General features: G+C 44.9%; 1 protein-coding gene across 5 annotated transcripts in view; it reads left to right on the forward strand.

Annotated features, from left to right (window-relative positions):
- Nucleotides 1-15932, forward strand: part of GRIA1 (glutamate ionotropic receptor AMPA type subunit 1) — a 119160-nt gene that overhangs the window by 49587 nt on the left and 53641 nt on the right. For 3 of the 5 annotated variants that reach the window (XM_027718467.2, XM_027718464.2, XM_027718468.2), the window contains exons 3-5: nucleotides 5283-5522; nucleotides 6845-7032; nucleotides 11819-11872. In XM_027718467.2, the coding sequence (XP_027574268.1) occupies nucleotides 5283-5522; nucleotides 6845-7032; nucleotides 11819-11872 (482 nt within the window). The remainder of the gene's footprint in view (nucleotides 1-5282; nucleotides 5523-6844; nucleotides 7033-11818; nucleotides 11873-15932) is intronic. The other 2 variants (XM_027718466.2, XM_027718465.2) reach the window with 1 other exon arrangement.

The following is a 15932-nucleotide window of genomic DNA, read 5'->3' on the forward strand; positions in this document are numbered from 1 at the left end:
TCCATCGCTGTGTGAGGGTCGCCTCCAGGCAGGGCATGCTAAAAATTAATTATGCATGCATATCCTCCCTCCTCTTTCCCACATGTGCACAGATACACTCCAAGTGAGCAAAGAAAAGCATGTGGGAACTGCTTCTTAACACCACTTTTGTCAGTGAGTATGTTTTGCTGCAAGTGAGGGTGTTGGTTCCGTGTCCCCGGAGGTTTGGACAGATGAAGATGATACTGGGGCTGCAGGCATTGCAGGGCTCATCATTAATAGTTCACAGAGGACAGTAAACTGAGCTGACTATTTTATTACAAAGTCTGGTCACACTCTTCTTCAAATTTTTAAAAAAACATTTCTTAATTTTGGTGTGTGCTGGATTGGGTGGTTTCAAAGATTTCTTCTTATTTAGGAGTCTACATTTTCAGTTGCAATTTTCTTTCCCTGCCTGCTTGGGCTATGGGGAATAATTTGCTCACGTCTGCAGCTCAGCATTATAGGAATGTCTTTCCTGGAGAGGGTGTGGTGTCCTCCCTCCTAGATGCTCTGACATTCTCCAGGGTCGGGAAGGCCTCTGAGATCTGGCAGGGATCATCTGGGGTTTTTGTCTCCTTTTGCAAGTGAGAACATGAGTCATTTGTGGGGAACATCTGGGGATATTTCATTTAATCAGGTTTTTTACTGCTCTTGTGGCTTCGGGTATTAGCACTGTCTCTGCTACTTCTGTTCTCTGACAGGGGTATGTAGCAGTTGAATCTCCCAAGAGTCAACTAAGCCATATTATTGGCTGCCTCCAGGGGTAGCTGGGTGAAACTTAACGGCCCATGAGATACAACAAGTCAGTAGAAATGATCTAATGTCCCTTTCTAGTCTTAAACTCAGTGAAATGGTGAAAATTCTGCTTCTAAAGGAAATGGCAGATGAGCAGTTGCCAGGATCTCCTACCAGGCTTCTTCCCCAGCTGTGTCCATAGGGAACAGTTTCCTTTTTACAATCTTGTTTGCAGATTCTCAGCAGAATTGTACCATCTTCACTCCTGGAGACCAAATTTGAATTGCCATCCTTCTGTGCAGCCCATTTGCTCTTCCTCCTCACTCAAATGCCGAGACTGTTTCAGCCTCTCTTTGTGGTGACTGTTTCTAAGAGAAACTTTTTGGTTTATCTTCCTTAACCAAAACCTAAAAGAGATATCTGTTTTATCTGACACCTGCCTTTCACACGGGTCAGGTCAAACCTTCAGTTGCAAAATACATATGACTCTCCTAAATGCAGTCTTGTTCATCTACTCTCTCTGGTTGAGAGCTATAGCCAAAAAAAAAAGTCTACCAGGAATTTTTATACACTCAAAACGTCTCTTTTGCTTTCCTCTTCTGCAGAGAAAATGTGCAAACTAAAGTTGTGAGTACTGATGTATTTGTTGATGTACTTTTCTTTTTCTTGGAAGCATCTGCAAAGGTGGCCAGAGCTGCCTCTCTTCAGCTGCCAAGTAGGCGTCCTCTCCTGTGTGTACTATCAGCAAAATCAGTGTTTTTTCTCAGATTTACGTGCTTTACCTTGAATATTTCCATATGAAAAGAGAACCTTGAGAAAAAGTGCAGGACTAGAAATTCTGCAGTCTGGGGATTCCAAGAATGAGGGAAGCACAGATGCTTTTTCCTCATTTGAATTCAAGGACACACCATCTCCACGATGGCCACCTTTCCACAGAGAGAGAGGGGAAGCCTCCCCTTCTTGCTCTACCACATCAGTCACTTTTTAACTAACTTACAAACTATTTTGATTTTTGCAGTAAGTTGGAATTGTTTTTAGTACAGTCAGATGAGGTCTCACCTCACCTGGCTGCAACAAGCACTGCAGAGTTGTCTCCAGAGAGCAGGTGGTTGTCACTGGGTTGTCTGTCCAGCATAGCCAGGTGACAATCAACCTGGACTGACACAAGAGAGCCTCGGTGAGAGAGCCTGTGCCTGAAGAAGGAGGGATATGGGGTGTCCATGGTGCCTGGTGTGGCACACACTGGGAATGTCCCAGCCACAAATCCCAACCTGGTCAATTTTACAAGACTGATGAGGGTGAACACAGTAGTAGTTATGGTTATCAGTCATTATGAACTGTATTTTGCGAGGGTTTATTTAGAGGAAAATTAGTCTGTAATTAATTACAAATTCATCATAAGATAATAGCACAGGTACAGCCCAGAACTGATGTTCTCTGTCCTTTCCCATCATGCAGCCCAGAGATCACAAATAGCACATGCAAACCATCACAGATGTCTTTATCTGCATCCAAGCAAACCCTCTTCACTCATGCTCACATCCTTGGATAGGCAAACATTTATACTGTTGCACTTCACCCAGATTCCTGCCTGCAGCTTGAGGTTGAACTGTTCAAATTCAGCTGCTAGAGCTGGTCACCAGGCTGACTGCTCTGCAGTCCTCTGCAGGAAAAGCTGAGCTGTGGCCAGCTGTCCACAGGCAGTCGGCACAACACTTGCAAAGTGTGATGTTGTCACCAGCCAATTGGCCAGGAGAGCTCAGCTTCTCAGACCTTCCATTCCAGCACGATCTTTATCCCTTTTATGTATTTTAAGCTTTTTAGAAAGCCATCAGTCAGAGGCTGGTGAAAGCTCATCACTATAAAAACAAAGAGAGCTTAAAATATTTGCTTCCTCTACTTAAGGTTTGCAGTTCTTAGTAATATGTTATTAGGAAGTTGCAGAGCAGTCAAATGAGAACAGAATAATTAATAAATTTTCTTCATAAAGTGATTAAAGCAAATGTAAAGAAATTCCAATGATCTCTTAACATATTAAATAAAGAATTTAAAATAGCCCTGAGATTTACACACTTTTGCACCACTGCTTTTACATTATGCCAAGTTCAGTCCCAGAAAAGCAGCTGCAGGTCTCACTCTTCACTTTTCCAGATTAATAGACATAACAGTGTCTTTGTTTTTCTTTGGGTGATAACCCTCAGCAAGTCTTTTTTTTTTTTCCAAATTATCTACCTTGCCCACAGCTTGCAAATACAAAGTGAGTGAGGGTTCTTTGCAAACTTACTAATGATAAAGCGTGTTCCTTTTCCCAGTTGTCTTTGATGCAATCTGTTTCAAATGCTGGGACTGATGATGTCTCAGAACAGTGTAGGAGGGATGCCTGAGCGTGACTGAGACACAGAGTTAAAAAAAAATAAAATCTAAAAAATGAGAGATTCCTTTTAGATAGAAAATAAAATTCAAGGAAGCCATGCCTTGTTTGAAACAAAACAAGCCATCTAAGTTTATTGTCTGGATTATTAATTGGGCTGGATTGTTCAGCTGTCCCGAAAATGTCTCTTTAATCATTCAGTGAGTCTGAAGCCTGGGTCTCCCAAGACCACGTTCTGATCTCTCACATATGGTATATTGCACCGTTCATTAGACCCACTGGTCCAGTCACATGGAAATGATGTTCAGACTGTTTCTATCCATATCTGCTACTTTTCTTCCTGAATGTGTCAGTCTCATGATGAGGGCAGTGACTCCAGCTGACACAGACACAATTGCTGATTGCAAAGAGAGACACTGCTGTGAAAATAAAGAGAAGCAGGGGTTATTTTTGTCATGGTTCAGGCTTTGTGAGGCATCCCTGCCCTGCAGAACTGCCTGCAGATTCCTTTGTGGGAGGAAAGTTCTGAGATCACAGGTGCTAATGAGTGAAAAGAGGATGGGTGAGCCTGGGAACAAACTGAAGGACTGGGATGCCCAAAACCTGAGCTGAACTCCAAGATGAAGGAAAAAGTTCCATCTGTGTCGTGAGATTCAGTCCTCGGCTCTCAGCACTGTGCTGTTCCAAAAGCACAAGTGCTTTGTTTTGGTGGTGAGATGGGAGAAGGGATTTGCTTTGCACAGTGGGAAGCAGGATTTCTTGCTCTTCCCTCTGAATATTTGATGCTGGCAGTAAGAGAAGCGAGGAACAAGGCAGTCTTATCCAGGATGGGTGTAAGCCAGTCAGGTGAAGACCCTCACTGCTAAAGGGACAGAGCTCAGAGGAAACACAGCTATGGATGCAATAACTCACATTTAGGAGCTTGTTTCCAGCTACACATGCAGAAGGCTCAGTACTGATGGCTACCAGCAGGAACCAGGTCAGGGGATTTCCAAGCAGCGCAGAGCACTTGCCAGGGGACCCCAGAATGTCGCATCCAACTCCTCAGCCTGCACTTGGTTGGGGAGGGCAGGCAAGTGATGTGTGAAGTGTTGAGTCAGTATAAATGTCACAGCCAAAGGTCTTCCGAGTCAGACTGACAACAGGAGGAGACATTAGTGCCAGGAGTTCTGACACAGAAAAAGTGCTGTCACTGCCACCACCTCCGCCTTGGAGATTTATTGATGGTAACTTGGGATGTGCCATAAACAGAGGTGATATTAAATGAGTCTGACTGTCTCAGGGGCTAAGTTTTACAACCTAAAGTGTGAACTCTCTCTGTCTCACTGAGATCCTAAGGCATTTTTCCAGCAGCTCCCAGGATATCATTAAGTGCTCTCCAGAGAAGGGCTCCAACACAAGAGAGCCCTCCCTGTGCAGCACAACACCAGCTGCTAAGGACAGACACAGATATCTGCCAGGAACTCCTGATGGAGATCTCCCAGGATACTGCTGCTACCTCGCTGAGCACACAGCCTTCCCCACCATGGCTTTGTGAGGAAACCAGAAATTGCCAGGCAGGTTACCCCAAGTACCAACACACTCTGGTGTCGGAGGCTCTGACCTCAGTGTCAGCAGCTCATGCTGCAGAAAAACCTCCCTGTAGCTGTGCTGTGACTGCATTGAACCTGGTCAGCCTTTGCTGAGATGCCCTCTCAGAATGGTCTCTGCAGCTTCAGAGGTCAAACCCATAGTTTCCTTCTGGAGTCACTGGCCACAAAGGGCTGTGCTATCGTGCAAATGTTTTCCTTCTGCTCTGTAAATGCATCTGGGGCTGCAATAGCCCCTTTCTGCTGAGGAGTTCCCATGTTCAGATAACACATTTTATCCCAGAAGAAGCAAAATCTTCAGCAGAGCTCTGGGGATGCCCATTTCATTCTTCTCTGTAACTTCTGCCTATCAAAGGTAAAGCAGGTCTGTGGAGACCAAGGGCAGAGCACCACATGGTCACAAGGCCTGTTCTTCACAGGTTCCTTCATCGACCCATGGGTCTGGGGTAAAATTATTTTGTCAGGAGAGCTCACAGCTTATTTTGGGGAAAAGGTTTATTTTGGTGAAATTCCTGAGAAGCCTCCTTGCCCTTCTGCCCTCATGACTTTTCTCTCTGCTCCTCCAGTCTGCTCACAGTTCTCCAAGGGCGTCTATGCCATCTTTGGATTTTATGAGAGGAGGACTGTCAACATGCTCACGTCTTTCTGCGGGGCTCTCCACGTCTGCTTCATAACGCCAAGCTTCCCTGTCGAAACATCCAACCAGTTTGTCCTCCAGCTCCGCCCAGAGCTCCAGGATGCCCTCATCAGTGTCATCGAGCACTACAGCTGGCAGAAGTTTGTGTACATTTATGATGCTGACCGGGGTAAGTCACAAATATGTGGGAGGGTTACCAGACAGTTAAACATAGTGCTCTAGGTGGAGACTTGGCCTCCAGAAATCCTCTTACTGTGGGTTTCTGGAAGCTGAGAGGATGCCTAAAGGAAGGGTCATCCTGTGCCTTCCCTGTTCTCTATTCCTTTCATAAATATCCATTTCTGCTGAAGGTGAGTGTTGATCTACATGATGCATCAGCCTGACCCAGTTTGAGCCCCATCAACATGAGGGAAATACTTGATGTGTAGGTGGTTTGAAATGGTGAAATTGTTTATATTCAATGTCCCATATTGAACTGGTCTGTCAAACTCAAGGACACTGAGTCCCAAGTTTATAAACATGAATGACTTCACCCAAACCCACAGTCAGGTGTGAAATGTGTGCCTGGTAAATAGCTTGAAAACCTCCAAGTCCTCTGTGTTAGCACATGTCAGTTGTCTATGTAAAACAATAAAACCTTTGTTGGGTTCTTGAAGTTATTATCTAATTTTCTGAACCACAAACAAGGCTAGTGAGCTCATTGCTCTGTGATTCAGTTTTCCCAGCTCTCAGATGCCTTTAAAGCTCCAGGCTTGGAGGCTGGAAGCCAAACGGACTTGTGGAGGACAGGGTGGAGGTAAAGGTGATTCACAACTCTGTCCTGGAAGTTATTGTTATCCTTTGAAGGGACAGGATAACCTTTAGAGACAAGAAGAAGGTATAAAAGCGTCACTCTTTCTGTTGTCATGCATCATGAATATCCCAAAAGGACTGCAACAGACAGAGTTGTCTAGTAGGATTCCAGAGCAGTGCTATGTGAATCTCCCCTGGAAGGCTGTGCATGTAATTTAGGCAACATAATTTTAAAAATAATAATTTTCTTTCTGATGACAGAGAGAATGATGCTGAATACAATTGTATGTTTTGATTGTCCCTAGCTCTAGGAGCATACAGCCTAAACAGATCAGAGACAAGAAGGAAACTATGGCCAAGAGAAATCAAGTTGTTTGGGTCGTGACAGACAGGAAAATTGGGATTAGAGTTCTTATCTGAATCCCACAGCAGGGTCTGATCAACGAGACTGATCTGCTGATTACAAAGGAAAACTAGGCCTGCAATCATCTGCACTAGGACAGAAAAAGTAGCGCTCATTAATTCTAGCCCAGCTGAGTTTGGGTAAAATCTAGACTATTAGCTGCTCTCTGTTGTTCTGCTTCACTCTTGTGTCTTTGACTTCAGCCTGGCTGAGGCAGCTACACAGGCTGTCAGGAGGATGGAAAGATGTCACCACACAACTAAAACCTGTCTCTTCCCCCTCTCTTCCCATCACAGGGTTGTCAGTCCTACAGAAAGTGCTGGACACTGCAGCTGAGAAGAACTGGCAGGTGACAGCTGTCAACATCCTGACAACAACAGAAGAGGGCTATCGAATGCTCTTCCAGGAGCTGCAGAAGAAGAAGGAAAGGCTGGTGGTGGTGGACTGCGAATCTGAGAGGCTGAACATCATCCTTAACAAGGTCGTGCTGGTTTGGGCCGTCTGGGAGGGGTCTTGCACATGGAAGAGGAAGGGTTGTTTCTCCTGGAGAAGTTCTCCTTCCCATTCTTGTCTGATCCATGTCTCACTGTGGCTTTCACTGGATGAGGTGTGTGTGCACTGCAGCAAGCTGCTGAGCTTGCAGACGCTTCTCCGCTGTGTTATTGTGGAAACTGTAAAGCTATATAAATACCAGAAGCTCTCATGTATTCAGGTCAAGTGAGCCCCACTGTTCCATGTTCCCCACTTGTCTGACTCCTTTGCTGAGCCTTTTTACACCTCCTTACTCCTCAGTGAGTTTGCTTTGTGCTAATTCCTCCAAGCAGTGTTCACAAGATGTGTCACCTCCTGATTCTGCTGAGTTTTCCCACAGTTTTCCCACCTCCTGTGAGTTAGGGTGGAGGTGTGAATTGGCCCTGCCAGACTTCTGGTCCTCTGGCCTCCATGTGCTGCACCAAATTCTCACACCTGTGCCAGCAGGACAGAGATGGAGAAGCTTTATGGTACATCTGTAACAGGAGCATTGTCTCCATATCAGGCTAGGGCTCACCATCATCCCAGGGCCTCCAGGCTATAGCAGGTTTGGATCTTTCCAGCTCTTCTCATGCCTTGCAGTAAGAGACACGTTCATTCACAGCCATCTCCTGGATGCTTTGTCAGCTCGTGGCCACGTGCCAATGGGGTGTGCAGTAGAGGACTCAGCAGGTAGCTTGTGTGCCCTGCCTTACTCATCTTCGATCTAGACAGGTCAGCCACTAGTGCAGACTCAAATTTCCCCTATCTTCTTGGCTCCATGCCTTCCTTAAATGCTTTGCCTCAGTCCTGAATACGGAGTTCCATGGACAGGAGACAAATGCCCATAGACAGGTTCAGCCCACACTTCTGCCCCCTCTTCAACTCCAGCCACAACAGCTTTCTCCCTCACACCTATATCCAAGTCCTCCCCCACCACTGGGGCTCCAGTCCCACGCAGCTTAGAAAGGATCCCTCAGTGCCACGCAGCCACTGCACTGCAATTCCCACTGTTGTATTCCTCATAATCAGCTCACTCTTACCTCGTGCTTCACACGTCTCCCTGTCTAAGGCACCTGTCATCTCCCGTCTCACACTTCAGCTGCTCGCTGTCTGGGGCAGGGGCTGACATTTCACCAGCTGCACGGCTCAGCGACGAGCACAATCCATCCTTGTTGGATGTCTCTGGGTGCTGCTCTGTTATATGTAATAACGGAGCAAATAGCAGGTTTTAACCTCAAAGTAAAGGTCGCGTTCATGAAAGAGAAAACAGATTATTTCATAGGGTAGTCTTCTCTGTGACCACGGAGCAGCTGCAGTCGAACAAAATTTTTGATGGGATCTAGGCAGTAAATTTGACTTTTCTGCAAGTTTTGCTACATGGTGTATCAGATTTCTAGGGTTAATAGTGTTGGGTTTTTAAGCCTGTTTTGTCTAACAGAAAGTTAAGTTCTGTAGTCAAATATTATCTAGTTCTCCTGATACAAACAGGAAAATAAGTATTTTTTCAAACTTCCTCACGTAAACTTAGATGTAAGAAAAGATATCTGTAAGAACATTAAAAATCCAGATATTATGATTATTTGTCTTACAATGCTATAAAAAATATCAATTCCCATGGAGAAGAGATACAATGTTGTGTTTTCCTACAATAAAGACAGAGCAATTCCCACAGTCGTCTGTGCCTGGGAGGTGACTCTCCAGTGAGGAATAGGTCTGAGAACAACTTTTTCAGACCTGTGTAGTCCATTTTCATCCTTTTTTTCATTTTTGTTCCAAATCCACCAGGATTTCTGAGAGCAAAGGGAGTTATCCCAGTGTGAGCAGGGGATGCCTGGTTTTTCACAGCATGAGGTGACCGGAGGGATTCAAAGGTTGCGTTCGGCTCATTGTCACGTGGAATTCGGCTGGGACTGTAACTTGAACTGCCAGCCAGTCTCTCAGCTCACCACGACAGCATCCTCTCTGGGAATGTTCTGTGCTGTCTGCCCTGTTTCTCTGAGTGTCTGAGGTGCTCAAGGAGCTTTTATCCTCTTCCCTGACAAGCCTGTCTCTGTCTCTCGGTGGCTGTGGATTTGTGCTCCCCGGTGAATGGGAGAGCTGGGGACGGCTGTTTAGCATCAGTGCCTCTCACATGCACACTGGTGCTTGCACACACTTTTCATTTCTTCTCTGTACACATGACACAAATAACACCACTTACTCCAGCACGGCAGTCCTCGCGTTCTGGTAGCTGTGGAGGAGCCAGTGCTCCCTGTGTTAATGAAACATGGGAAAATGACCTGATTTCTTTCTGGGAGATTTCTTTGTGTCATGTCTCAAGGGTATGATTTATCTTTGCCAAGGTACCTGTCATTTGTGAACCAGGCCTTGGTTCAGGGCAGGTTATCGCGGGGTTGTGCTGTGTAGCCTTAATGGGATAAGAATGTGGTGGGTTGTGCTCCATCAAAGCCCTGCATTGTTTCTTCCTTGTCTCTCATTAAAATGAGTAACTGGAAGTTCTCCTTTGCCAGTGTTTCACTCTGAGAGGATTTCTCTCTAATAGATGTCAAACTGGCCCATTAAGAAGTGGGTAATGAAACCTAGGTGGCCCAAGTGAGCTATCAGCATGCAGCCCAGCACAGCCTCTCACCACAGTCAGGATAAGTGATAAATGCTATTATAACCTCAGCTTGCTACTGCTGTCCGGACACATTAGGACTGAGCAAGCATTTTAAAATAAATTAAGATCACAAATAACTGTGTAAAACACAGGAAACAAGCCTCATAATTCAGGTGGATGGGCTGCAAGATTAACAGCTCAGGGAAAGTTGGGTAGCAGCCCTCTGTGGTTCATCGACTCTGACACCTAATAAAATAACAAAGGAGAGTTTGGGCAGAAGGAGCCAATGCCAGCTATTGTTGACACGGGAGAAAAGGGGAATTGGATCGTAATTCTTAGACATCCCAGTGCACCAGAGATTCTCCTTCCTGCCACAGGGTTTGGGACTTACTGCAAAGGTCAGTCTCGGTGAACAGAAGGGGACAGCTTGGGTCTGGTTTTACTTCTTAGATCTGGCAATGGAAGGTACTCAGAAAACTACCCATAATGAGGTGTGTATCTTCATAGTTTAGGTATATAGAGTTTTTTTCTGAGAGCTTCAGACATCTCAGCAGAAGCCCGATCCTGTTCAGGGAGCCACAGGGCAGTGAAGCTGGTGGAGCTGGCACTAGCTGTGTAAGAAACTGCTTCTAAATGAAGCCTTCACTGGAGTTAATTGCCACCCCCACACTAATGCTGAGAACCAGATGAGTTTTATTATGCATACAAGAGCACTTCATCAGAGAAGGGCTAAGACAGATGAACCAGTTGCATAGAGCAAGTGTCAGCTCATTTATAATCCATTTGAAAATCCCTAAATGACTGCTCATGATAATCTGGGAGTGCTGTCCCATGGGGAGGATCAGTCTATGCCCTCATCTGACATTTCTCAAGCACCTGCTGCCAGCCTGGTATCAGAGAGAAGTCCTGGGTAGACTGATTTCTGGTTGAGTCCAACACAGCAGTCGTTTTATGATCATTCTGGCTGTGAGGATCTTTCTGGCCATGCTGCAGTTTGTACAGATTTTGCCTGAGCATTGGCAATGCAGGCAGCAATTCAGAATCACTTCATACGATAGTGGAAATAAGAAGTAGTGTTGCCAGCAAAGAAATCTTATGGAAAAAGCACAGTTCTCTCAGAAACTGGCAATTCTTGTGCTTGTGCAGGTTTTGAGGGCATGTTGGTTTGGGCTTTTTTCCCACTGTTTTCTTTCTGTATGTAGAGTGGCTCAAATGCAGATGGTATCTGACTCTAGTAACCTAGGAAGAATTTAACAGTGCTGCTGGAAATCAATAGAGAGGAATTTCAATGAAAACATAGAGTCGGCGAGGATAATAGAATTTTGAACTGTATTCTTTCTGTTCTCTTTTTAAATCAAGGAAAAAGACAGGGACCATCTGATCAGTGCCTCTGTTCCTTCCAATCACAGGCAAGCCTGCAAGAGGTGGAAAGGAAAATAAAGGGAAACTTCTCCAGCTAACATAGAAAAATTCAGTTATTACAGTTCAGTAAGCAATTGTGTTGATGAAAGAAAATAAAACCTTAACTCTGCAGGCATCAGGGAGAAAGGAGTAAGTGACAAAGTGCATATATTGGGACACCATGAATATGAATATATAGATAATCTCAATGAACATGCAGGGGAATCCTCTGTTTTGGAGATGTGGTTTGAAGCTACCTCGATGCACTAAAGGAGAAAACTTCCTGTCATCTCACCCAGGTGGGTGTCTGTGGCAGGGACCTTAGCTGGGAGGATGTGCAAAATAGCTCTCTAGTCTTGCTTGATGTTTCAGCTGTATTCGTAGTACATATGGACTACAGCTTCCCACTTTTTGCCTTTGGTGTCTGAAAAACGGATCTTGTTTAGCTTCTTCCTTTTTTTGAAGTGCTGTTTCAAATTTCCCTGAGCCCATAGGAGACAGGTTGGTTTGGTTGATTTGTTTCCCTGCTGTAGAATGTTCTTGGGGATCTTATCCTGTCTAGTTTCAGACTTGCTGCTCAAATATCACGTGTGAAAGCTCCTTCTATCCTCTGACAAGATTGTGAACTTTTTTTGTGTCTTTTTGCCCACAGCTGAACAATCTTATCAGGGAAAAATAAGAGGGAGGAAGAGCAGATAATTGAGGGTCTTCTTCCATAGTTGATCTCTGCTAATTACCTTTGTTTTTTATGTTGCAGATAATCAAGCTTGAAAAAAATGGGAATGGATACCACTACATTCTGGCAAATATGGTGAGTTGCCCTCATTGATGTTTATTTTTAGCTCTCTCTTATATTGTAAAGCAATACATTTATGGTTACTGAGATGGACATCTTTTCTCTCATCTACTTTTTGGGAAAAAAGAATACTAAAGTCCTTTACTGTGTTCTCCTTGTGAGGTGTTCCCTCTTGAGACATCAAAATTATCTGCAGGGTATCTCTGAGTGTGCTGGAGTTTTGTGGTGATTTGACTTTGACTGGATGACAGATGCCCACCAAAGCCACTCTATCACTCCCTCCTTAGTGCTACATTAAATCTGACTGTCATGGCTCTAAGGAAAGAATTGGCTCTCCCCCTTTAACCCAGGGGGTGTTGCCTGAGGACAGAGCAATATTGGACAGCAGCAGGGCCACCTTTCTTGATCAAGTCTTCTAGTAGGATGGGAAATTTCCCTGCCTAGGGGGATTTGGGAAGCTGTGAGAGAGAAATAGCCTCAATCCATAGGGCAGCTGGAGGTTTTCCACAGCAGAGCTCCTCCCCTCTCCTCCCCACTTGTGTCCATCCATCCAGGGAGATGCACAGCAGAGGATGGGCTGGTGTTGGCAGTCTGGAGCAGAGGTTGTTCCCCCCAGGGACCCCTGTGTCCATGTGGGGTGAGCCCTGTGCAGGCTCTGGACCTGTTCTTCCCACACAGAGCTGCATCTGTGAGGCAGCACGTCAGCCCTGGAATAATTAAACTTTAAACTGCCAATTAGTCAAGCAGTTGCTGCCCTTTTCCTTCTCTTGGTCCTAAGATAACTCTGTAATTTACAAGGCAAAAATGGCCACATCATTACCCTGCAGTGCCCTGTACTGACCCCGCACTCTGCACTGGCCGCCTACCATGTAATTACAGAGATAAAAATGTTACGTTGTGCAAGGGGAGACATGCAAAACCGTAGAGCAGCCAATAACTTTAGTTGCTAATTTTTAATAGATTATTATTTTCTGTAACCCAGGTCCTGGATGTTTATGAAAGTCCCTTCATTAAAGTTAAGCAGGAAAGTGAGCTGGAGTTGCTGGAGTGTGCATGTCTGTGCACTGTTATGCATACCCATGTGGAAAGCTGGATGAAAATATCACCTCTCCTCTCTATGCAGTTTCATTAGGATAAATACATTAAGGACATGAGGTGAACTAACACTTAGGTGCTGAAGTTTTGGAAGGACATTTCCCTCTGTCTTCTGATACCACAGTCTCCCACTTTTAGCTGGAGAAAGCACACTTGTCCCATCTTTAATGTGTTTTCTTAGCCTTTGCACAAATGCTGAAAGGACAGAGCTGGCTGGAAGAGGCTGCATACTCAGCCAACAGGGGTTATAAATAATTAACTTGGAGCAAAAGGCTTTTCATTTCCCCAGCCCCTCTGCAGGGAGATTCTGCCTCCCACTGCAGTTCAGTGGAGGGGCTTTGGGTCCCACAGGGACTGACAGGACCACCAGAATCCACTGTTAATAGCTGTGTTTTTCAAGAAGCTTTGATTGACAAGAAAAAGAGTGAAAGTAATTCAAGCTTTACCTTTTGTCTTTCCTGCTCCTTAAAACCTAATATCACATAAGAGCCAAACTCTAGAGAGGAATATTAAAAAAAAAAATCATGGAAAAACCATTTAAAAAAGAAGCCTAGCACCCCTCAATGTTAAAAAAGCCCTTTCCAGGGCAGAACAATGTGGGCAGGTTCAGGCACCAGCAGGCAAATCAGTTTCTATGATGTGCTGCACCCACACAAGAGCTGATCTGTTCAGCAAGGAGAATGCAAAAAGACCCTGAAGATCCCATGTTTCTGAGACCATAGGCCAGCAAGGAAGGACAGCAAGGCTCCCTATGTGGGGATGGCCAGGGATGTTATAAGGGATTGTCAGAACAAGGGAAGTCTGCGTCTGACAGGGTTAAACCCTAGTGCAGATGCTCTGATCCAAGAGATCACGGGGGGTTTTACCCTCTCCTAAGGACATCTCGTCTCTGGATTAGAGCCTCCAGAGGGTGTAACGTGCTGTAATTTATTCCCACTGACTCATGCACATAGTGGTAGACCTTAAACACCCTGCATTTTCCCCTGTAGACATGTCCTAAGATGACAGGGCGTGCACTGCCCACACACACACACACACGTGTACCCTCGTGCACACCCGCATGCCTGGAGAACAGCCCTGGTTTGTGGACATGGCTCATTCTGGAGCACTGAGTTGTCAAGAGAATAAATTAAGAGCTAAAGCCTGGAAGTGTCAGGTTTTTCAAATGAGTTATTTTTGGTCCCCTGTGCCGATTGACGGAATCCTGAGTTTAGAACTGTCACACTTTGTGAAGATAAGGTCAAGAAATCCTCAGCTGGTTCGTAGCCACCAATTTACCTGCAGGAGCTGGAGCAAGGGGATGAATTTTCCATACCTACCTTTTGCCTAACCTTCTTGGATACAGAAAAATGGGGACACAATTATGGAAATTACACATTGGAAGCAAATATTGGGAAACATTTCTAGATAACCCCTCTTAAATTCTTATTTTTAGCTATATGTTTGTTCAGAGCTATACTCAGCCAATAAACAAGCAGCAGCACACTACTGCCCAGTTACAGCAGCTTCAAACTGGTGTCGCATCATGAATGCAAAGCAAGTGAGTTTGCAAGGCAATGCACAGGTTGAATAAAGTCTAAAAAAATCTTCTCTTCGCACATTTTGAAGTGGAGGAGTTCCCTGTCTGGTCACAGACAATCCATGAGCAAAGAGGCAATGCCTTGCATTAATCATGGTGTGTTTGCCCAGCAGTTGTTGTCGGTGAGCTGTAGTAAAGTACTGAGCAGAATTTGACAAGTAGCAGCAAATGAAAGCTGGTATTTCCTAGCAGGAACAGCTTTCTTTTTCAGTGAAATTGCTGTTGCCAAGGTGAGACAATAATATTTCTGTGTTCACAAACAAAATGAAACCATTCTGCACCTCAGGCCATGGGCAAACATCTTTCTCCAAACCTGCTATGCCTGCTAAAGACACAACCTGCCTTTTCTGCCCAGCCCTCCCTGTCCCACGATGGTCTGTCTGCAACATCCCTGCCAGGGGGAAGGTTTCTGCGAGCATCCCTGCTTCTCCTTGAGGCAAATTTGGCACTGTTCATGGCTTTTGCAAGCTCATGAAATCCTGATCCTCAACCAGTTCCCATTGGAGTTATCCCAGTTAGCTTTTACCAGCTGCCAGCCTGGATATTTGTCAGGCCTACCAGCACTGGGGGGTTGCAGTCGTCTCTGACTCTCTCTTCCCCTCGGGAACTCAAAGAGATTTGGCGACTTTAAGAATTGTTTGTTTTTGTGAGTCTTATTTTTCTAAGCTTTGTTCTCAGCCTTTGAGATCATCAGTCTAGCAACCACAAAGGAAAAAAAAATACAGTCAATAATATCAGAGGAGCAAGCTTAGAAACTTCTGGGATTCCTTTCTTTTGATGTTCAAGCTTTTTCCCCATAACCTTGGCTTTGTGTATCTGTTTGCCCTATGCCATGGATGTGAGCTGACTACTGTCAGTAGTGGGAGAACATCAGATCTCTTGGGCAGAGAAAAATCTTTGTCTTAAAATAAGTGACATTTGTGTGACCTGTCTTTAAATGAAAAGTATGAAAGACAGCTGCCACATATGCTGTTTTAGCCTTTTTTTTTCTTTCCTGGTGCATTAGTCCAGGTTGTTCTTTTAGCCAATGCTCTTTTTTGAACATGAATAGATAAGTGTATGAAAGTGCTGATGCTAGGGGTAGAAGGGAAAAGTAAAGATATAAACATTGCTGATTAGCCAAGGTAAGCACTTTTTTCTATGCCATTCTCAGCATGTGTCAGCACTGAGTTAGGCCATGGACAGAGTTTCCCTTTGCAAACAGTTGAGGTGGTGTTGGAGGTTACCAGCGCAGCGTCACACTTTGTCAGCACAGTGGCTTGTGCAGGAGTCAGGCAAGATGTGCTGTTTTGGTTCAGTTCACCAGTGATTTAGATGGGAATCTTTGATTTTTCCCCCCTGAAAAATGGAATGAAGAACTTCTGCACCACCAGGGCTGAGACTCATTATTGTGAGAACCAA

Source organism: Pipra filicauda, unplaced genomic scaffold (assembly GCF_003945595.2).
Source record: "Pipra filicauda isolate LSUMZ 115617 unplaced genomic scaffold, ASM394559v2 scaffold3_size10097308_pilon, whole genome shotgun sequence".
NCBI classification, from domain to species: domain Eukaryota; kingdom Metazoa; phylum Chordata; class Aves; order Passeriformes; family Pipridae; genus Pipra; species Pipra filicauda.